Source organism: Budorcas taxicolor, chromosome 3, assembly GCF_023091745.1.
Source record: "Budorcas taxicolor isolate Tak-1 chromosome 3, Takin1.1, whole genome shotgun sequence".
NCBI lineage: Eukaryota > Metazoa > Chordata > Mammalia > Artiodactyla > Bovidae > Budorcas > Budorcas taxicolor.
Window position 1 is genome coordinate 28,015,483 of NC_068912.1, and position 23,297 is coordinate 28,038,779.

At 44.2% G+C, this 23,297-nt stretch overlaps 1 protein-coding gene across 1 annotated transcript in view; it reads left to right on the forward strand.

The window, feature by feature from the left end:
* Positions 1-23,297, forward strand: part of CASQ2 (calsequestrin 2) — a 70,760-nt gene that overhangs the window by 16,030 nt on the left and 31,433 nt on the right. The window contains exons 2-5 of the mRNA XM_052637051.1: positions 9,765-9,849; positions 12,784-12,884; positions 14,517-14,628; positions 21,266-21,339. Coding sequence (XP_052493011.1) covers positions 9,765-9,849; positions 12,784-12,884; positions 14,517-14,628; positions 21,266-21,339 — 372 coding nt within the window. The remainder of the gene's footprint in view (positions 1-9,764; positions 9,850-12,783; positions 12,885-14,516; positions 14,629-21,265; positions 21,340-23,297) is intronic.

Genomic DNA, 23,297 nt, shown 5'->3' on the forward strand with positions numbered 1-23,297 from the left:
AGTGTCTCCCTGGCTGTAGGAACATGATGGATACTTGGTGGGACTTGTCCAAGGGAGGGGGCTACCAGAGAGTGTGGGCATTTGAGCTGCCAGACTGCTTTTTCACAGACTCTTGGGAACAGAACTCTACTGAGAAAAATTGGAAAAGTGGCCTGGCCCCTAGGTCAGTCAAATCCATTAAAAAAAAATCCCACTGCAATAATATTTTTAGTATGAAAAAAACAGAAACCTGGCTCAGGAATAGCCTCCCTTAATCAGTCATTTTGGACGTCACACGTGCTACACAGGAAGACTGTGCTTGTGTGTTAGAGACTGTTGTAGAGCAGTGCTTCTCAGTGGGTGAACTTGGGACCAGCAGCATGGGTGTCTCCTGGACCCTGTCAGACATGCAAATTCATGGGGCCCCTCCCAGGCTTCCTGAGTTGGGAATTCCAGGGTGGGCCCAGCAATCTGTGTTCTTACAAGGCTTCCCTCCAGGTAATACTGATGCAGGCTCAGGTTCAAGAACCACTAGCTTAGTGTAATGGGGTTGCCCTGCAGTGACTTTCTAGGGAACAAACATTCATAAGCACTTGAATACATAGTACTCCTGCAAGAATTAGATCTCATCTTTTCAGATTAGAAAATTGAGATCAGAGACGTTGTGAGCTGCCCAGAGTCTCACAGCTGATAAGCGGCAGAGCCAGGACTGGGGCCCAGGTCCCTCTGAGGCCCACGTGAAGGGAGCAGAATATAATTGATGCAAGTTTGGGCCCTGGAGCCAGAGTGTCATGGCTGGAATCCCGGATCACTTGAGTGCTGTGCGGCTCTGGGCAAGTTGGTTAGCCTCTCTGTGCCTCTGTTTCCTCATCTTGAACTTATACTTCATGTGAGTTTTGTGAAGATTCAATGAGATCACTCATGTGAGGTGTTGCAGCAGTATCTGGCATACAGGGAACACTCGATAGATGTTATTTTTATTGTTGTTAAATACTGCTTCTCAATGTGGTGGAGTGGAATGAACACACAGCAGTGACCTCTGGGCCTTTTCCTTGGCTCTGACCAAGGTGATAGTTCAAAAGTGCCAATAAAAACAATCAACAATGCCCCCCTCCCACACACTTTCCCTCAAGGTTCTTTTAAAAGCCACCAGGTCCAGCCCCAAAAGGCCCCAGTGTTCAGCTCATAAAATAGTGGTCCCCCTCTCTCACCTGCCTCCTACATGGACCCATCACGTGCCAAGCCCCCAGCTATACATAGCCCAGGCCTCATCCGAGGGCGGTGGAAAGTGACAGGAGATTACTGGAGATAAACGTCAGCTCTCTGGTTTCAGGGGAGGACGCGCACAGTAGTGGAGTTGTTTGACATGTGGCCAGATGGTATCAGGGATGGTGGGTGAGAAGAGCCACTTGGCTCTTGGCTTACATGGAGAGAGCAGGGTTGCCACCAGGGTATTTTTAATGGCTGGCCTGAGGGACACTCACTTGGAGCGAAGATCTGTGACATATCCCCCCATGCTTCTCAGACCTTGATTTTTTTTCAGATTCTTGACCATGCAGAAAGTGAGCCCCTTCAGCTCTCTTCAGTAGGTAAGCAGCCCCTTGTCCCTGCTACCCCACCTTCTTCTGACAATGAAGCAAATTAGTCTTTTTCCTCCAGGAGGACAATTCTTGAGAAACAGAACTTTCTTCCTGTTGGTCCCTGGATCAGGGCTGAGATGTCCTACTAAGGGACTGGACTCGGAGGGACAAACATAGACAGACAGGGCACCTCACATGCCTGTCCTCCGAGGCCAAAGGGAGCGTGTCCCTGGGGGCTGCTGTGTTAGTTTCCCTTCCTTCCATAGCAAACTTATTGAGCAACTGATCTACACCTGCTCTACTGCGACCCTGCCACCCACTCATCGGCCTCGCTCTCAGTGCTTTGGCTTCCGGCCCAGCTCCTCTCTAAAGGTCACCCGTGACTTACCATCCTGAAAGGGAGACCTCAGTGGTGGTCCCATCTCCGGGGACTCTCTGCAACACTTGATCTGACCACCTGCTTGTTCTCGAGCTTCTGTGACTATGGAGTCCTGGCACTGCGTTCCTTGTCCCCCTGCTTCTCCCACACACCTCTCTGCCTCCAGGCAGCCTCCTTTTCTCATCTCCTACAAGGCGGCCAGTCCTCGACCCTGTGGTTTTCTCATACACTCTCCTTATACCTTCACCTCTCACTTGCAGAGGTCCTTCGAAACCTCTCCCCCACACTCCGGGTTGGCACCCCCAACTACTGCCTAGATTTCCACGGCCATGAACTCACTGCATCTAAATCCAAGCTGAGAAGCTCATTCGTGATTCTAGTGTGCCCTCCTGACATCTGTTTGTCTTCCACTCTGTTCCCTGGCTGGAGACCTTGGAATTGTCTTGCCTCCTCCGCTCCTTGGTTCCCCCCACCTTCCCCAATTCTCCAAAACCATACAATGGTTACCAGTCTGACTGATTCTAAGCCTCTAACTTCCTTTCACAGGCTGCTTCATCTGCTGCCTTCGCTGGAGACCTGACATCTCCCACTGAGACTCTAGCAGCAGCCTCCCGACTGGTCGCCTTCCTTCCATTTTCCTATATGTCTGGTCTATGTGCTCAGATCAACCCTCCCCAAACTCAAATTAACCATACTGTTCTTCTACTCAAGCATCTTCCACATCAGAACTGCCGGTCCTAATGTTCAAAGTCCTTCACACTCTTTCTCTAACATGCCTTAAACACACTGCTCCTTCCAGCTCCCCTGAGAAACCCTCTACCTGAGAACAGAAGCCTCTTCCCTTTCACTCACCCTGCGCATTTGCCCCTCCAAACCTTCAAAAACATTTGTGCCATTGTTTTTCTTCCTCAGGTGTCCGTGCAGCTCTCCTCTGCCTATTCAGACACACCTCCCCTCTCAAGGTCTAGCTAGCCTCCCTTCTTTCTTCCATTTATTTATTTAATACACTAATGTTTCATTTTGTTTTGTTTTCAGCTCTCCTCTTCTCAGGTTCTATCCTGGTTGCAGGAGATAGTACACAGAGGAAAACAGGCAGGGACATGGAGCTTACAGGCTCACACGCAGATAGTTGACGGACAAACGACGATACAGTAAGTGTGTACTTATTGATACAAACTGAGACAGGACTGTGAAGGCAAAGCACTATGGACAAGGGTAGAAGGAGCACCCAGTTCCGACCCAGTTCAGAAAGAGCACCAGGGAGTCAGGAAATGCCCTTTGAGCTACTGACATTAATGTATAGACTTCAAGGAGAAATAGGAGCGGAGGGAAGGATCTTCTAGAAAGAGGCAAGAGCATGCACAGTAGAGGAGCATGTTGAGTGTCCTTCTGTAAATAGATCAAGGTGTCCTCAGAGGCAGCTGCAGTCCATGCCTTGCCCTAGGACTTGGGAGCACAGCTGAATGAGGTGATCCTGGGCAAAGACTTCCTGATCCAGGAAAGAACTTGCTGTTTTGAGGAACTGAAAATGATGTGTTAGTCAGAGGCAGAGTGGCCCCAAGGAGGCTGGAGAGGCAGCTGGGCCAAACTGTGTAGGGCCTTTGTGGTCATGTTAGGGATCTGAGATTTCATCCTGAGTGTGTGGAAATAAAATCCACACTTCTTCGCATCACTTTCAAAGCTCTGTATGATTGACTCCCTGCCCATGAACTCTCATGCTCTGGCTCCAGAGCCCTTATTTTCTGTCTTAGTTCTTCGACATCTATCAGCTAATTTTTTTTGTTTTAATTTTTAAACTTATGAAAGTACAATAACATATTTACAGGAGACTTGGAAAATACAGAACAAGGTTATATATAGCTCCGCTATATATTACAATTATTCCTATCAGCTAATTTTCCATTAGCTTCCTAATGACATCACAAACTCCTTGCCTATGGAATGTGTCTTGCACTTTTGTTTTGCATGGCACCTTGATCATAGTAGGTCCTCAACTAATAATTATTGTCTTCTTGCCATCACCATACATTAGGCATTGGTATTTCTTAATTGGCACAGCTGACCCTTTCAAGCTGTCATCATAGTAAGAAGAAAATATAACATTTATTAAGCACTTACTGATGCCAAAAACTGTGTCAAGACGTTTACATGCATCATCTCATTTACTCTTCTTCAGAACAGCCTTATGAAACAGATATTGGTACTCCCCATACTTTACACCTGAGTCATAGCAAGGACCAAGTCAGGAATCCAGGTCTCTGATGCCAAGCTGTATACTCTTAACCACTAGGATATATGACCTCTGGGTTATTTACTCATTTAAAGATGAGATCTACTTCAACCACATCGTTACAGAGGTAACAATAGTATAATAAATACCTATATGATGCAAAATTTAAAAAAGACATACTATAAATATCTACAATTTTGCTGTTGACATGCATATTATTTAATATGATTTTTTAATATAACGTTGTTTCTGTACTCAAAAGAATCAGCAATGGTCAAACAAATCAATGTTTCTGAAACGGCACTCATGTCCAGCAGCTACACGTACCAATTGATAAGAGACAACTTCATTCTCTAGGATGGACAGGTGGCAAGACCATTTGAGAAGAAACCAACCAACCAATCAATAAAACAGACAGAGCCAGAAGTCAACATGAGAAAACTAGAGTCTGATCTGAAAACAGCATTCTGGTTTTCTGGAAATTTGGGAGACACATTGACTCTATCCTTTCTCCTCCTGGTGGTTGTAACTTTTAATTACTGTGAAGTGAAGTGACATGAACATGAAAGTTGCTCAGTCCTGTCCAACTCTTTGCAACCCCATGGACTATACAGTCCATGGAATTCTCCAGGCCAGAATACTGGAGTGGGTAGCGTTTCCCTTCTCCAGGGGATCTTCCTAACCCAGGGATCAAACCAAGGTCTCCTGCATTGCAGGCAGATTCTTTACCCGCTGAGCTATGAGGGAGGCATCCCTGTAATTGGTGACAGGGTGTAATTTACTCTTCTCCTTTTGGCTCAAAAGTCTCTTAAACTTATGAAGTACTTGGGCCAGTCCATTCATCCAAAGTATGCTGAATGTCTCTAGGGAACTATATGAGATACAAAAGAAGCACAAAATCAGCATTTTTTTCCTTAGGGAGGAAAGATGCACAATATAGAACTCTAATGACTGCAAAATGAGTGCCAGAGTGTTGTGTCCCTATAATGGGCTATTGGAATTCACAGAAAAGAGACTGGAGTCAAAGATGAGTCTGGAGCTGGGCTTTGCAGCCAAGGCCAGGCTGGAAGCAACCTGAGAGAGCTCAGTGAGACTGGGCTACAGAAGAATGGAGAATGGAAAATATGAGCTGGAGATATAAGAGCAGAGCAATGGTGGGGATTAAGCTAAGCAGGAGAGGTGGAAAATGTCTGGCCTGCCCCATCAGCCCAGCAGGGGCTCTTGATCCTGGGGAGAATGGTCATGTCAGGAGTCAGCCCAGAGGGCCCCAGTCTTTCACTGCACCCTTTCTCCCCCAGCCCAGTCTCATGGCTCTCTCTTGGGTGGCTGCCAGCCTTGGCCACCCCTGGCTCAGGCCCAAGAAGGGTGCTTGCTAGGGCTGATGGAGGTGATGACAGAGCTCAAGTGGGCAGGCTTTGGGCCTAATCAGGGTAGGAGGCGAGAGTGACAGGACACCTCACGGATTGTGCAAAGGGTGCCAAGGAGAAGGTGGACAGGTCTTAGCGAGCATGGGTTCCTGACCCATCTGTGGCTGCCAGCATCTGTCTCTTCATCTGTGCCTAGAACAGTAACTGGCTGTGGCTTAAACAGAAAACCATAAAAAAACAGAACTGACTTTGTCTGCGATAGCACCTTCCACTCATGTATCTTCAATTGTCATGTATCAATATCAATAAGGTAATCAGAATGTTATGCTTTACAAGCCTACGCAAGGCACACTTGGCATCTACTTAAAAACCAATAAAATGTGGTGATATATGCCTAGGAGAGGTTGGATTTAAATTCTCTGTAATTTTCAGAGTTAATCTTGAAAACTCTTACTATTAATAATATTTTTCTCCTACACTTAAGATGAAGCAACCAACAGGGCTAAGCATGGCTCGTGGGTCACAGTTGGAAAACACCACACCACATCACTTTTGGATGAACTGACAACCATTTATAGCAGTGTTTTCCAGAATGTGGTACAGGATCTGCTGTGTCAGAATCATGGGGTGTGGTGGTGTGGTTTATGAAAATATTTTCTCCTGAGCTCCACCCCAGCTCTATTCTCTACTTTCTGGAGTGACGGCCAGGAAGCCCCATTTCACCCAGTGCTCCAGGTTTAAGAACCACTGTTAGAGGCTCACACTTTCGGAATAGGGAAACTGTCTAAAATCACAAAGCTATCAGGTCTCATCATCATTAATTTTTAATTATAGAAAGGGAGCATTTCAGTTAATGTACTGATAGCACTAAACAGGACAAAGTAGCTTGCACTGAACACCAGAAAACTCAAAAATGAGCTTGTCTAATAAACTGAATGCAAGAGATTAAAGTCAAGTGACTTTGCAGAAAGACAGGCCTCTTTAAGCGTTACAGGGACGCTCAAGATGAGTCATGATATAAACACTGATGATATCTTTCTTCCGAAGGCTTCCCTAGTCTCAGCCAAAATTCAAGAAAGAAGAGAAAACTGTCCATGGGGTGGAGGCGTCATTTGTTACCTGCCCCTCCACCTCCAGTCACCAGAGGGACTCCTCAGAGCAGCTTTCTGTGCTTCTGCCCAATATCCTTGGCCTTAGACGAAAGGAGTGATTAGGAGCTAGAGAGGAAGAAAGAGAACAGAGAGCATAGGAGGTCAAGAAGGGAAGAATGAACAGGCAAATAGAGCAGCTACAGCAGGAGATAGCCCTTTCAACAAATGGTGCTGGAACAGCTGGACACCATTGGTTACACACACACACACACACACACACACACACACACACACAAAACCCTCAAAACAGATCATGGACTTACACGTAAAATTAAAATTCCAAAACTTCTAGGGAGATCCCTGGCAGTCTAGTGCTTAGGACTCAGTGCTTTCACTGCCATGGTCCAGGTTCAATCCCTGGCTAAGGAACTAAGATCCCTCAAGCCACAGGCAACAACAACAAGAGAAAATAATAAGACTGTTAAGAAAAATTGGAAAAAAATTTCAGGATACAGGATTAGGCAAACAATTCTTAGACTTAACACCAGAAGTGCAATCCATAAATGGGAAAACTGATAAATATGACTTCATTAAAATCAAGAACTTTTATTGTGAGAAAGACCCTATTAGGAGAATGAGAAGATAAGCTTCAGGGTGGAAGAAAATATTTGTACACCAAGCATCCAACAAAAGCGAGTGAAGTCACTCAGTTGTGTCCGACTCTTTGCAACCTCATGGACTATAGCCTGCCAGGCTCCTTCGTCCATGGAATTTTCCAGGCAAGGACACTGAAGTGGGTTGTCATTTCCTTCTCTGGGGAACTAATATTTAAAGAGCTCTCAAAACTCAGCTATCAAAAATAAATCTATTTGGAAAATAGACAAAAGACAGGAACAGGTATTTCATAGAAGAGAGCATACTGATGGCAAGTACATGAAAAAGTATTCATCATCATTAGGGAAATGTATTAAAACCATAATGAGATATCACTATACATCTAAAATTAAAAAGTGACAACACCAAATGTTGGCAAAGATTCAGAAGAACTGGATTCCTCATCCCTACATTGCTATTGGGAGAAGGCAATGGCACCCCACTCCAGTACTCTTGCCTGGGAAATCCCATGGACGGAGGAGCCTGGTAGGCTGCAGTCCCTGGGGTCACTAAGAGTCAGACAGGACTGAGTGACTTCATTTTCACTTTTCACTTTCATGCATTGGAGAAGGAAATGGCAACCCACTCCAGTGTTCTTGCCTTGAGCATCCCAGGGATGGGGGAGCCTGGTGGGACACGACTGAAGTGTGTCATGAAGAGTCAGACACGACTGCAGTGACTTAGCAGCAGCCCGAATGTAAAGTGGTATAGCCACTCAAATAGAATTTCTTTTAAAATTAAACATGCAATTATGATACAACCCAGCAACTGCACTCCTGAGTATTTTTTCCTAAAGACGTTAAGCCTAACCTTCACACAAAAACCTGTATATGAATGTTTCCAGCAGCTTTCCTCACAATAGCCCCAAACTTGAAATAGCCCAGATGTTCTCCAGTGGATGAATAATTGAAGAAACTATGGTACCTCCATAATATGGAAATACTGCTCAGTTATACAAAAGAATGATCTATTAATACACCCAAGAATCTGGATGAATCTCTAGAGAAATATGAGTAAAAAAAAAACACAAACCTCAAAGATTGCATATGATATGATTCAACTTATATAACATTCTTGAAATGAAAAGATTACAGAAAATGGGAACATGTTGTTGTTCAGTCACTGAGTCATGTCCCACTCTTTGTGACCCCATGGACTATAGCACACCAGGCTTCCCCATCCTTCACTATCTCCCAGAGTTTGCTGAAATTCATGTCCATTGACTTGGTGATGCCATCAGCGGTTGCCAAGGTTAGGGAGGGGATGACAGTGGAAGCAAGTGGATGTGACTATAAAAAGACAACATGAAGGATCCTCATTGTTCTGGAAATCTTCTGTATCTTTACTATATAAATACCAATATTCAGTTTTGATGTTGTATTATAGTTTTGCAAGATGTTACTTTGGGGGCAAACTGGGTAAAATGTATGAGTGATTTCTCTGTACTATTTCTTACAACTGCATGTTAATCTGCAATTATCTTTTTTAAAATTTTAAATAAAGAAATGTAATATTAATATTTCATGATCTTTCTGGGAGCTTCCCCACTCTATTCTATTTTAAGCCTCCATTCAGCCAGATGGCAGGAATTAGATCTCAGTCAATTGAGGGTCTCTCTAATTCCTTATCTCTGGAGGAGGAAATGGCAACCCACTCCAGTATTCTTGCCTGGAGAATCCTATGGACAGAGCAGCCTGGTGGGCTACAGTCAGTCCAGAGTTGCAAAGAGTCAGACACGACTGAGCAGCTGAGCACTACTTCCTCATATCTAAGTTTCAGGGAGCTTACCATGATGCCAGGCTTGTGCTTGGTGCCAGCAGGGGCTGGCGTCCACCCAGTCCAGCCATCTGTCCACCTGACACCCTTCACCTTTGAGGCTATGAATCCACCCAGGTACTCTGCTAGTGTTTCAGCTGGAAGCAGGAAAATGTCAGAGGTCATCTCAGGTTGGTTTACCAGATACCCTCAATGGACATTCCTACTCCTCAAGTCCACAGGGTAGAGGGATTTGAAGACTATCTTGGGTACTGGGGACAAAGTCTCCTTTATTCGAAGGTCCCTCAGCCTATCTGGCGTCTCTCGTGACCCTGCCAAACCCCAGTGGCTGGGTTCGGGCTCCAGGCACCTTAGTAGGAATCTGTTGGTACCGAGTTCTCTTTGTCTCCTTTCTGATTCTGCTCTCTCCCAATTCAAATTTTATCTACCCCGAGGGCAGAGAAGGGTGTGCAACAATGGGTGTGGTCTTCCAAAGCGGAGCTCTGGCCCTCACATTTGTCTCTCCTTGGTTCTCGGAATTCTGCTGAATCATCCTTCTCCTGAGGGTATAAACACAGAATCTCTACATTGCTTCTTGAACTGGTCACAGAGTAATAGGAAGTATGGAGAGAAATCTTCTTGTCAACATATCGAAAGAGTATCCCACAGTATTTTCTACCGTCTTGCTGCCCTTGACTCACTTACTCTCCCACTTGTCTTGCCCTTCAGCTTGTGGCCCAGGTCCTAGAACATAAAGATATAGGCTTTGTGATGGTGGATGCCAAGAAAGAAGCCAAGCTTGCCAAGAAATTGGGTAAGTGTGATTTTTTTTTTAGATATATCATGAAGAAACAAATGTGTCTTGCAAAAAAAAAAAGGTACAGTCATTTTTTTTTTCTTGCATGATAACTAGACTTGTTTTTAAATAAATATAAAATGATCCTGTACAGCTTAGTCTTAGCTCAGGGAAGAGTTTCACAAAAAGTAAATACAGGCCTGAATTCAATGATTTCACATGAGACATTTAATATATCTTTGGATCAGTACAAGAAAGAGGGTCTCTTCATGGGAAAATGGACACTAATGGTTCAAACCTTAATTTCCAGCTCTTAGAAAAGGTTAAAAGGCTGGCTTCTTGGCAGGGGATGGGGAACATAAATTAGGAATTTGTGAGTAACATGTATACACTACATAAAATAAACAAGGACCTACTCATAGCACAGGAAACTATACTCAATGTGTTGTAATAACCTATATGGGAAGAGAATCTGAAAAATACATGTATGTATAACTGAATCACTTTGCTGTACATCTGAAACTAACAACACTGTACATCAATTATATATTGATTTTAAAAAAGGGGAGGGGGGCCAACCTCACTGACACAGTGGTCTGTTTGAGGGAGATCAAATCTCTTCCATCACCTATTATTTCCTGACCTCTTAGCTGAAGCAGCCAACAAAGGATGTCATTAATAGCAGTGACTCTAGGGCCCCAGTTGTTTCTATATTGAAGGCCAAACCCCAGCTGGGCACTGTCACCAAGGATGTAAGGGAGGATTTAGAGGAGGTATGGTTAAATGACTGCACAGTGCAAGTTGTAATCTCTTGTGTCAATATGTCACGGTTAAGTGCGAGTGCATTTTAAGATTCTTACACCTCTAATCCCAAGGAGAGAGAATATAGGTTACTCCTTGGTTTGCAAAAACCCCTGCACCTGTACTGACCATTTCACTTTTTCTGCATCACCAGTGAAGGATGGCTAGTAAAGGAGAGCAGGAGGTTATAAAACAGGACCTTTAAAGAAAGGTTAATTGGATTGGGAGTAGTAATCACAGAATAAAGAAAAAGATTAGCGGTGGTTCAGTAAACACCTTCAGATATATATGAAAGTTCATTATCTTGGAGAATTTCAAACAACGGCTTCCTATTTTGTTTTCAAGACCAGTTTTTTAAAAAAAGATTTAAATTGTAGGATACAAGGCAGACTCATGACTATAAGTGATAATGCATTATTAAGAATGCCTGGAGTATCTCCTTCCCTGGAGACAAGTTAAGAACTTTTTCCCCTTGTGCAAAGCATATTCAACTCTTTCCCTTGTCAAAAGCGAGTTGATGAATTCAGTCCAGTGCCTCTTGATTCCCTAGTCTTCTCTCTTCCCACTCTTTTAATGAGAATTTGGGATAATTTCTAGTAAGTATAGTTAGAGGGAAACACTAGTGCTCTAGCAATCTAGAAATTTAGGGAGCTCAAGCTCGGCAACCATTCATAAGAATGGACTGATGGATATTCTCCCAGTGATGTGATGGGTTTCAAATGTCTAAATCAACTTATAAATGACATGGGGCAGGTTCTTTCTGATTATACAATCCCCGAAGTTTACAGGACAGTTGTATCTTGTAAACCTGCTCCTTGAACTCCATCCCCATTTCCATTTGCCAGAGTTTGGTCTCTGAATTAATGCAACAATCTCCTCACTGGTTTCAGGCTCAGAGAAAAGTCCAACAGCAGGACACTGCTGAGGTTCACCATGCACCCTCTGTGATCAGTCACTGCTTGCCTCGGGGATACCTGGCACTCTGCTCCTTTAGATTTACAGAAAGAGCTCCAGAGCATGCGTGGGCTTCTTCAGAAGTGCCCTGGGACATGGTGGGCAGTGGGCCAGCCTCCCTTCCCCTAGAGATTCTGCAGAAGAGTTCATCTGGAGAGAGCATCCTCCAGCTAATTGAGAGTTTGAAAACAATTAATCTAAGGAATTAAGGATGCCATGCAGTTGGACCAAGTGCCAGCCTCAGCTATTTAGCATTCCTGGGGGGAAATGCAGTTCTCCAGCGAGCATTTGTGAAAGTACACAGTCGAGAGCGAGGCGGACAGGGAAGAAGATGCAGAACCTGCTCTTGCAGCATTATCAGCAGACTGGGAAAAGAAGATGTGCAGAATTCAGCTACAATAGGAAAGCAAGGTGTTCACTCTGACTGCAAACTTTTATGGGATGCCAAGGGGTCCAGACTCCAAGCAAGGTGCTGGGGTCCTAAGAAGACCACAGCCCTACCCTTCTAGAGGGATCGCTGCTAGAGTGAGTACCTGTACATGGAGCTGAGAGCAGATCCTTAATGGCAAGGGAGACGGGAGAAGCTCTCTCTTGAAAAATGGGCCATAAGCTAAGACCCACAGGAGGTGACCAAGATGAGTGGTAGTGGTGTTGGTGTGGTGGGAGGTCACTCCAGGCTCAAGGAGAACAACTGTACAGGGAATCCTGCTCTATGGCTTTCCCTTTCTGTCCCCTTTCACCTCAGCTCTTGGGCAAAAAGCCAAGGGAGCTGCACAGGGATGAAAAGCGAAGCTCTCAACCCAAGGGAGAACGTAGAGGACAGGGCTGGCACTAGGCTGTGGAAGGCTTCATGCCAGGCTACAGAGCCAGATGGGCAGTGGGTGTGAACACTTTCTGATAAGAAGGATGGAGTCAGCAGTAGGTTTTGGAAAATGAAAACAGTGGTAGAGTGGCGATGAGGTTTTTCTTTGAAGCTAAAGTCCAGGTGGAATTGTTGGTTCCTGACTATTTCATTTTGAGCTTCCACTTTGGGAACCCCTCTGAAATGTGGTTGCAAGGGAACCAATCTTGGGGTTAATGCTAGTTCCACTGAGCCTGACCCCCATGTCACCCAGGAAACCTGAGCCAGACCCTGGCCAACAGGATGGCTCTTCTTTCATCAGAATGATTATATTTTGGGAACTCTGTTTCTTTTAGGTTTTGTTGAAGAAGGAAGCCTGTATGTTCTTAAGGGTGATCGCACAATTGAGTTTGATGGCGAGTTTGCAGCTGACGTCTTGGTGGAATTTCTCTTGGACGTAAGCTTCTGCGCCCAGTGGCCCCGCATGGCACTGTTTGGGTTCAAATATAGGGGGACGTAAGACTCCAAAGTAACAACAGAAAAGGTAGATAACCTGACCTGGTCTAAGAAAGATTTCTCAAGCCTCAGGAAAAAACTAAAGCACGCCTACATCACAACGGTATTTATGTCTACTCAGCAGCTGGCCTGTAAATCACTTCAGAATCTGTTTTATTAGTGACCAGAGGGTCACAGATTAGGACTTCATAGTAGTAGGATGTTAACTCTCTGAGCAAGTATACACAAACATCCCCAGAATCCCCTTGGCTTTGTTCTAGGGCTTCTGAAGCGGGGTGTAAGGAAGAGAAGAGGATGGTCACCCAGAATCCCCTTGGCTTTGTTCTAGGGCTTCTGAAGGGGGTGTAAGGAAGAGAGAAGGATGGTCAGTGGAAGATGGAGGAGGGAGAGGAGTAATAACCTGCTGAGTGACCCTCAGACAGGATTAAGAGAGGCAGGGCTGAGGAGCCCTCCAATACCACATTCCTGCTCAGCCATGGACGGACAACACCCTGGTGTCCGCGTGCTCAGGCCAATAGAGGAACAGACACTACACAGCTAAACTCACACTTTCATTAACAGCTGTGAAGTCAAGTTCTTTGGAACGCAGGTGCCTGAGGCAGATAAAGACCATCCATACTGGTGATTCCTTATCTACCAGCTAGAACACCGTGGCCTACTGCCTCAAAAGTTCTATGAGAGGGTCAGAAGTTAAGTCGAAGGTTACCTCCTATAAACCAGTGCTCATAGACTCTCATCTCACTGACCCATGCTGGCAGGCCCTAAAGAAGGCTGAGGGAGGCAAGAGAACAACTTCCCACATGGCCCTGCCCCGGCCCTGTCAGCTAGGAGGGGCTTTTAGATGCAAGTACCTTAAATGATGAGCAACATCGCTAACAAACGGAAGACCAGGGGGAGGCAGATTTTAGACTTGACCAAATCAGGGCTCTAGCTCCGTTTCTTTCTGTAAATCAGGTAATTGTGTTGGCTTTATCCTCAAGCTGACTGTTCTCAAGTTCTCTGACAACTTAGAGGGGTGGGATGGGATGGGAGGTGAGAGGGAGGTTCAGGACAGAGGGGACATATGTATACTTATGGCTGGTCCATGTTGTATGGCAGAAAGCAACACAACGTGGTAACACAATTATCCTCCAATTAAAAATAAATTTTTATAAAGGTCCAGCAGCAGGAGCTGATACACCACATTTCCTCATTCGTCTCCAATGAGATAGGAAAAGAATCTGGCCTCCACTGCTCTTTTAAAAGGAAAGTAGAACTTTCCCCAGGCCTTCAAGCTGATGTACTCTGGAGATTCACTGGCCAGAATTGAGTCACAGGCCATTCCTGAATCAATAGCTGGCAAGAGAAATGAGGTTGCTCCTAGACCAGTCAGCCTACTCCATGCGTTAGGGTCAGTTCCTCTAAGAAAGGAAGAAATTTCACCTCACTGGGGAAAGTGAAATGGATCCTGAAGAACTCAGACTAAGTTCACAACGTCCCCCCAAAGCACCCTACACATGCGCCTGGCTCTCCTACTGGGCAGGAACAGTTCTTTTATTTGAACATCTTTTGTGTTGTATGTGTGGTATTCCAGCTCATTGAAGACCCAGTGGAGATCATCAATAGCAAACTGGAAGTCCAAGCCTTTGAGCGCATTGAGGACCACATCAAACTCATTGGCTTTTTCAAGAGTGAGGAATCAGAACGTAAGTTGTCTGTCCACCCCAGCTTGTCAGTCTAAAGACTCCTTTCCCAAAAATGTGTGTTAGATTATCCAGAAAGAAGATGAGCCATCAGCACATAGAGGGAGAATATTCCTTGTACCCTGTGCAATGGGACAAATGAGCAGAAATTAAGCAAAACAGGTGGGGGAGCTGAAAGAATATTGAGGTCGGGCCATCTCCACCTGCCCATCTACCTGCAGGATTCTCTCCCAACATGGGGCAGAAAGGGCTGTCTCCCTGACAGTGGCAGCTCCTGTGGTCAGCAGCTGGAGAGCTTCTCAGTCACTTGGAAGGCATTTGAGGAAAATCTGGGTAGGGATCAGCTTGGAAGCTGCAGCTCAATGTGGGAAATTGCCGGTCAACCCCCACAGACCACCAAGGCTGCCTGCAACGGCATGGCCACACCCTTGGGTATATTCCCTTTGAGAGCTTTGTGGCCAGGTTTTGGGTGGGCAGAGGAACATACTGGAGCATCACTACAACCTACACAGAGGTGACTGGGGTAGCCAGTGGGAACCAGGAAGGGACAGGAAGAGAAGGAACCAGGAAGGCCAACTACTTGAGGACTTTTTTTAAAGTGCTTTGGCCGCAAGGGTCTTATGCTGCTGCTGCTAAGTCACTTCAGTTGTGTCCAACTCTGTGCGACCCCATAGATGGCAGCCCACCAGGCTCCCCCATCCTTGGGATTCTCCAAGCAAGAACACTGGAGTGGGTTGCCATTTCCTTCTCCAATGCATGAAAGTGAAAAGTAAAAGTGAAGTCGCTCAGTCGTGTCCGACTCTTCATGACCCCATGGACTGCAGCCTACCAGGCTCCTCTGTCCATGGGATTTGCCAGGCAAGAGTACTGGAGTGGGATGCCATTTCCATCTCCCAGGGTCCTATGAGTTAAGGCTTTTTCTTGTGTCTGAGTTGTGGTGAGAGGGACAGTGCTAGTAGGAGTGGGCATAATTATGAAAGAGAATTGGGTAGCATTAGTACATGCTGCTGCTGCTGCTGCTGCTAAGTCGCTTCAATCATGTCCAACTCTGTGCGACCCCATAGATGGCAGCCCATGGGAGGGTGCAAATAAGGGCTGCTTATGACTATTTCTGTAATCTCCAAAATGTTTTTAAATTCTTTGTGAAGCCATTTCTGTATTCCATCTGCCAACTGGCATCCTTGGTCATCTCATCAACAAACCACCTATTTTCTCTCTCCTATGACTCAACCCTTTCCTAATTTGCTACATAAAAGGTGAATAGAGATTCACCCTCCTTAAGGGTGCTTTTCTGGGAAGAAGGCTAGCTAAGAACTTTCAACCCAGTTCTTCAGGTGACTTTATTTCAATTTTCACATTCCTATATAGAGGCTGGCTACTCTGGGTTCTCCTCCCACCCCCTTCTACTTTCTCCTCTTCCTTTCATTTCCCTTAATCCTTTTCTGCCTTCCCCGACCCCCTCAATTGTTTCTATCCATTCCCATCCTGTTTCTCTCTCTTCCTCCATTAAGCTTAGGACAGCATAGACGGGGGGAGGATTGGGATGAAAAGGACATCTTCCAGAGTTTCCCTGATGGTCCAGTGGTTACAACTCCATGCTTTCACAGCCAAGGGCCTGGGTTTGATCCCTGGCCAGGGAACTAAGATCCCACAGGCTGTACAATGTGTCCGAAGAGAGAGAGAAAAGCACATCTTCCACTGTCTACCTTCCCCAACCCTAAATGAAAAACAATAATAGCTCCATTCAACTAACGTTTATCATATTCCAGGGCCTATGCTAGGAGTTTTTTGTAGATGCCTTAGTTTCATTCTCACAACTAGCCTATAAGGTAGCTACCATTATTATCAGCTTAATGATGAGGGTATAAAGGGACAGAAAGGTGGAGTGAACTCACCCAATGTCAAACAGCTAGTAATAATGGTAGAGCCAAGATGTACATCCCAGACAGCCCCAGACAGCTGGCTTCAAGGCTCATACACTGACCCACTGGGCCGTACTTTCAAGACTGCACAGCTGTGTCAGATCAAGGCACACACGAAATGTGACCATGCTTGTATGGCATGTAGGGGTAAACTGGAAGAGATTTATTTGGGCTTACCAAAAAAAAAAAAAATGTTTTTTCACTTCCTTAATATAATAATTACAAAATAATAGGAAAGATATCAAATATTACATTGTATAAAACTTCCAAGTAAAATATTTATAGATTTAGAATGAAAATCTTGTGCTTGCTTCTAAGAATACAGCTTTCGATATCAGGTTTTATGTTTGAAATAGCAATATACAGTTCCTGATCAAGGTTTTAAATGGTCTTTTCAAATTCTGGATAGTCACCCTTGGCCAGAGACTTTGCTGGCACATGTAGATGGTGGCAAATGACAGGACAACATTCATTTTTTTTTCCCTTTGATTGATGAACCATCTTTTCTTGCCATTGAACAGAATTTAGATAATCTAATCTCTAAATTGTCCTTCAAGGATGTGAACATTCTTTCCATCTAACAGATATTGCTCTCCTTTTCAATGACAAATGTAATGTTAATATTTCTTATGATCATCTGAAAAAAATTCAAGCCCAGCTAAGCTTTTCCATACTACATATTTAAAAATAATAATGAAGCATTTGCTTTGGAATATGCAATTATCACTCTACTGGTCTTACAACTTAAGATTTAAATAATAAAGTTACTAGTGAGTCATTTTAACCTCCTTTCTGAGGTTAAATTTTTGCTTTTAAATTGATAAACTTTGTACACTGTATATTTCACAGTGTTGTTGCAATATCCAGTTAACTTTATTCAGGAGCTCAGCAAGGTCCAGCATGTTTGAAGCCAATAATTTATCCTTTGAAGAGCTTTCAAATCAAACATAATTCACAATTTTTTTCAATTCATCTCTTAGCTCATAGTTCAGTTCAGTCACTCAGTTTTGTCCGACTCTTTGCAACTCCATGAATCGCAGCATGCCAGGCCTCCCTGTCCATCACCAACTCCCGGAGTTCACTCAGACTCACATCCATCGAGTCAGTGATGCCATCCAGCCATCTCATCCTCTGTCGGCCCTTCTCCTCCTGCCCCCAATCCCTCCCAACATCAAAGTCTTTTCCAAGAAAAAGTCTTTTCCAATGAGTCAACTCTTCACATGAAGTGGCAACTACAGGAGTTTCAGCTTTAGCATCAGTCCTTCCAAAGAAATCCCAGGGCTGATCTCCTTCAGAATGGACTGGTTGGATCTCCTTGCAGTCCAAGGGACTCTCAAGAGTCTTCTCCAACACCACAGTTCAAAAGCATCAATTCTTTGGCACTCAGCTTTCTTCACAGTCCAACTCTCACATCCATACATGACCACTGGAAAAACCATAGCCTTGACTAGACGGACCTTAGTCGGCAAAGTAATGTCTCTGCTTTAGAATATGCTGTCTAGGTTGATCATAACTTTTCTTCCAAGGAGTAAGCCTCTTTTAATTTCATGGCTGCAGTCACCATCTGCAGTGATTTTGGAGCGTAAAGTCTGACAATGTTTCCACTGTTTCCCCATCTATTTCCCATGAAGTGATGGGACCAGATGCCATGATCTTCATTTTATGAATGTTGAGCTTTAAGCCAACTTTTTCACTTTCCTCTTTCACTTTCATCAAGAGGCTTTTTAGTTCCTTTTCACTTTCTATCATAAGGGTGGTGTCATCTGCATATCTGAGGTTATTGATATTTCTCCCAGCAATCTTGATTCCAGCTTGTGTTTCTTCCAGTCCAGCGTTTCTCATGATGTACTCTGCACATAAGTTAAATAAGCAGGGTGACAATATACGTAGCCTTGACGTACTCCTTTTCCTATTTGGAACCAGTCTGTTGTTCCATGTCCAGTTCTAACTGTTGCTTTCTGACCTGCATACAGATTTCTCAAGAGGCAGGTCAGGTGGTCTGGTATTCCCATCTCTTTCAGAATCTTCCGCAGTTTATTGTGATCCACACAGTCAAAGGCTTTGACATAGTCAGTAAAGCAGAAATAGATAGAGTGCAATGGTCTTAGGACAGAAGGCTGCCTAAGACGTTTGGTACCAAATTAGAAGGGATCTGGAAGAACTGGGAGGCAACATCTCCCAGGGACATGAAGGTCCATCTCCAGTTTGAACATGTAACTATGGATGCTAGTGCTAAGACAGCGTGACAAAAACTTACTGAGGGAGATCAGGTAATGGTTAAGAATACCAAACTAAGAAAAATGTGGAGCTAAAAGGTCAATACCCAGTATGGAAAACTCAGAGTGATAAGGAAGAAAGGTGAGGAAATGCTAAGACACGACTGCAGTAAGTCTGAGGTTAAAAGTTGATGTTCAGGAGCCTGTTCCAGAAGGGGAAAGATCAAAGTAACTGCAGAGTCAGACTCGGGGGAGCCAGGAAGGACCTGGTCAGCATCAAAACCGCACACAAGGGCAGGAGAAAGCTTGGGATCACGTGAGATCAAACAGAGCAGAAGACTACACTGGGTTTGCTAGAAGCCAGCTGCTCTTTGGGTGAGGCTGAAGGCTCAACTGCAGTTAGAAGCCTTGAAACCACAGTTTGAAGCTGGCAAATTACCTTGCTCTACCCTTCTGCATCTTAAGAGGGATACACACTGGCTCCTCAAGTGAAGAAGGGAGATCTTGGGACACAGGTAAAGGCCATTCTTTCTATCAAGACGGGTTCCTGGAGGCAAGGAGAGGATCATCAGGAACAAGAGGTCAGGCAAGGGGGGACAGAGGATTCTGATGGAGCCCACTGCTGCCTTAGATAGACATAAATAACTCAGGTACGGCTATAACCATTCCACTTTCTTCATTCTCTCACCTTCTCTCTATTCATTCTCCGAATCTCTCACCCACCTTCGTCCCCTCCACATAATCGTCTAGCCCACCTCTCAGGTTTTGTGATATATTTTCCAACAACTCAACTACTTTTATGAGGAATGAGTTTGTGTAAATTTGCATCAGCTTGTACAGCTGTTCTTGTAGATTTTCCAACGCCTGTCTTGCCTGGGCTTATGCGCTTTCCTCTATTCTAACAATCATCACACTGCATTGTGGTCCTATGAGGACCCATAACCCCCCTTGGCTGTGAGCCTTTGAGATCAGTGTACTTGTCTTACTCAACTTGCTGTCCCCTAAGTCAGCATTATTCTTGAAATGTTTTTGATTAAATATTAGAAAATTCTGCCTGCTTCTGGGATTCTAGATAAAGCTTATGCCTCTGATGATGTTGGGACATGAAATTTCATGAAATGGAAAAAAAAAGGTAATCTTATTAAAAATGAATGGTAGGATCATTGACTCTCAGGATTATAGACTTTAGGCAGAATCATCCACACGAGCACCATTTCCATCACCCTCACATATCAGGCAAGAGTATGAATGTCTTTACCAAGCAGTAACTGCCTAGATGTAGTGAGGCCCAGCATGGCCACACTCACAGGCTCTCATGCTTATCTTGACCTATTTAGATTCAAGTCTGGGGCCAAAGTCAAGTCTAATAGTAGTATAGTCGCTCAGTTGCGTCTGACTCTTTGAGACCCCATGGAATGTAGCCCGTCAGGCTTCTCTGTCCATGGAATTCTCCAGGAAAGGATATGGGAGTGGGTTGCCATTCCCTTTTCCAGGGGATCTTCCCGACCCAGGAGTTGAACCCAGGTCTCCTACATTACAGGCAGGTTCTCTACCATACTCAAGATGGTAAGCAATCTGCCTGCAATGCAGGAGACCCGGGTTCAATCCTTGGGTCAGGAAGATCCCTTGGAGAAGGGAATGGCTATCCACTCCAGCAGCCTTGCCTGGAGAATTCTATGGACAGAGAATCAAGCCTGGGCTTGGTTAACTTTAAGTCTTCCTCTCAAGGGATCAGAATGAAAAAAGAAAACTGAAAAAAGAGAAAGAAAAACTAGGATTTACCCAAAGAAGTACTCCTGCTAGGAAGTTTAAAATTCTTCTGTGATGTCATTTTTGATTGAGTTGCTTTGCATACTAAGTGAGTTTTCGTCTTACTTAGTGCTCACTTTTACAGCAGGATGCATCCTCTTTAGAGGGTACACTTATAACTAGCAGTGAGTTTGAGAGAAAAAACTTCTTTTGGTTTTTCTCTCTCTTGTCCTCTCTTGGATTCACCCAGTTTCCTAAAACACATAAAAGTGCGATGAAAGCTCCTTTCTAGGGGACTTCCCTAGTGGTCCGGTGGTTGAGAGTCCACCTGCCAAGGCAGGGGACACAGCCACACGCCTGGGAGCAGCTAAGCCCGCATGCCGCAACTACGGAAGCCCGTGAGCCCCACAGCCTGAGCTCTGCGGCAAGAGAGCCGCGGCGAGAAGCTTCCCACTGCCACGAAGACTGGCCCCCATTTGCTGCAAATGGAGAAAGCCAGGGAGCAGCCACAAAGGCCCAGCGCAAACATAAACAAATAAATAAGAGATCCTTTTCAGGATGGCTGAACGACAGTCCACCCAAATTCCTTGGGATTTAAAATCGTATCAAATGCTTATCTAAATAATATCTACCAAATAACTATCCAATCAGAATTAACTGGCTTCCCACTTTCTCTACATTATTCAAAAAGAGAAATTTCTGATGCAACGTGAATCTTGAAAATGTTCCTCCCTTTTATCTCTTTCCTCTTAGATTACAAGGCTTTTGAAGAGGCAGCTGAACACTTCCAGCCTTATATCAAATTTTTTGCTACTTTTGACAAAGGCGTAAGTACCTAAGAAACCTGTTTAAACACTTTAAACTTGAACTTCCCACCACTTTTCTTTCTCTTTTAGCAAGACTAACACTCCTCCATCCATTAACACATTTGCCAGAAGTGTTAGAAATATGGCATTAAATTACCATTGAATAACAATCGAATACAACAATTATTAATTCAGAGGATGTAAGGATATTTCTGAAAACATGCAATAAAAACAGATAAACCATTCTTTATCACCTTCAACACTAAGAATGGGAAGTGTATGAGCCCAGATGTGCTGGGCCATTGGTCATTGCTTCCTTTTTGTTTAGGGCCATCCTCTCCCTTCCTGGGGTTGTATACCACCCCGCTACTGGGCAAGGATAGGGGATGGAGTCAGGAGGAGCACAGACCATCTAAAGCCCTGGTGCTTCAGAAAGTTACCCATTCCTACTCCTCAGGAGATGTCACTGGTGTACTCGGCTATAATTCAGTGGATCTGCATATGGCAGATTTTCTGCATATGGCAAGTCTTTTTTAAGCTAAAGAACTGCAGTGATATAGGGACTTTAAATCAGCGGGGAATTTCTTTGGGGCCTACTATGGTTGGAGTCTCTACTCTTGCTCCAGTTATTAGCAAAAGGGCTATTTATGGTTTTCTCTGTGTTGGGCACAATTTGATATATTGCATCTATACTGTTTCTAATCCTTTAAACAACTCCAAAACAACTCTGAAAAGGAAAAACACCATTTCCCAGATGAGAAAAAAGATTTAGAAATGTTAAGTAGTATCCAAGGTCTCCAGCGAATTAGTAGTAGTGCTGAAATCACAATTTAGGACACCCTGTACCTAAAATCCATGACCTTTCTTCTGTACCACACCATTAAGTAGGAGACTCTGTATCTTCTCTTGAGATTCAGGGTGTACACCCAGGTACTCACATTCACACATCTGCACAGTACACACATAACACACATACACAACACACACAACATGCATATAACCACACACAACACACCAATACATACACTCATTCAACACACAAGCATAACATATACCTCCTCACACAGTCACACTTACACCCACACATATATAACACTAATAAACTCACAACCATACACCACACATACACATATACCCCAAACTAAAAGCTCTAAATCGCAATATTTACTAGAACAAATAAATCTAGGACAAAGTTCTGGAGTCTTGATCGAATTCAAGTGGCAAAAGTTAAAGGCAAAAAAGGTTAAAAGTTACTTCTAGTGAGGAGTGAGGCTTTGATGAACAGCGTTCACAAGTTCAAGTTTTCTTTAAAAAACAAGAGGAAGCCTGTAAGTGCTGGAGCAGGGAAGGAGTATGATGAAAAGAGATTGCATTAAATATATATACATAACCACTTCTATGGGTATGACTCCCGTCTGCAAGCCTATAATCCAGAAGAAAGCTCTATAAGTAATACAATCCAAACTTGAAGAATGCGTACCCTAATTGTGTGGATTAGAGTTGGGAGACAGCTGGAACAAGAATATCAAAAGGAATAATAACTATCATTTATTAAGTACTTTTAATGTGTCAAGCTTCGTGCTAAGAGCTTTGTGTAGGTTTTCTCATTTAATCCTCTCAACACTCCTGTATAAGAGGAATTAGGATTCTCAATCCATGGAAGATGAAACCAAGGCATGGAGAGACAAAATAGCTCTGCTCATGGTCACATAGTTAGTAGGTCAGCCTGACTTCAAAGTCAAATGCTCTGTCCTACTGCTCTCAAGAGAAAGAAACAATACATGTCAACGCTTAGCTGCCATCTGGCACATAGTAAACGTTCAGTAAGTGTGAGCCAGTACTGTTGTTAGGAAGAGGCAGTCTTCTAAGCCCAGGCGAAGGGAGACTGGGAGGGGAGTATTAGTAGAGAAGGGGAGGCCCAGAGAAGCATAAAGGAAATTCATCACTCTCGTTTGGTTATAATGGGCTGGGAGGAAATA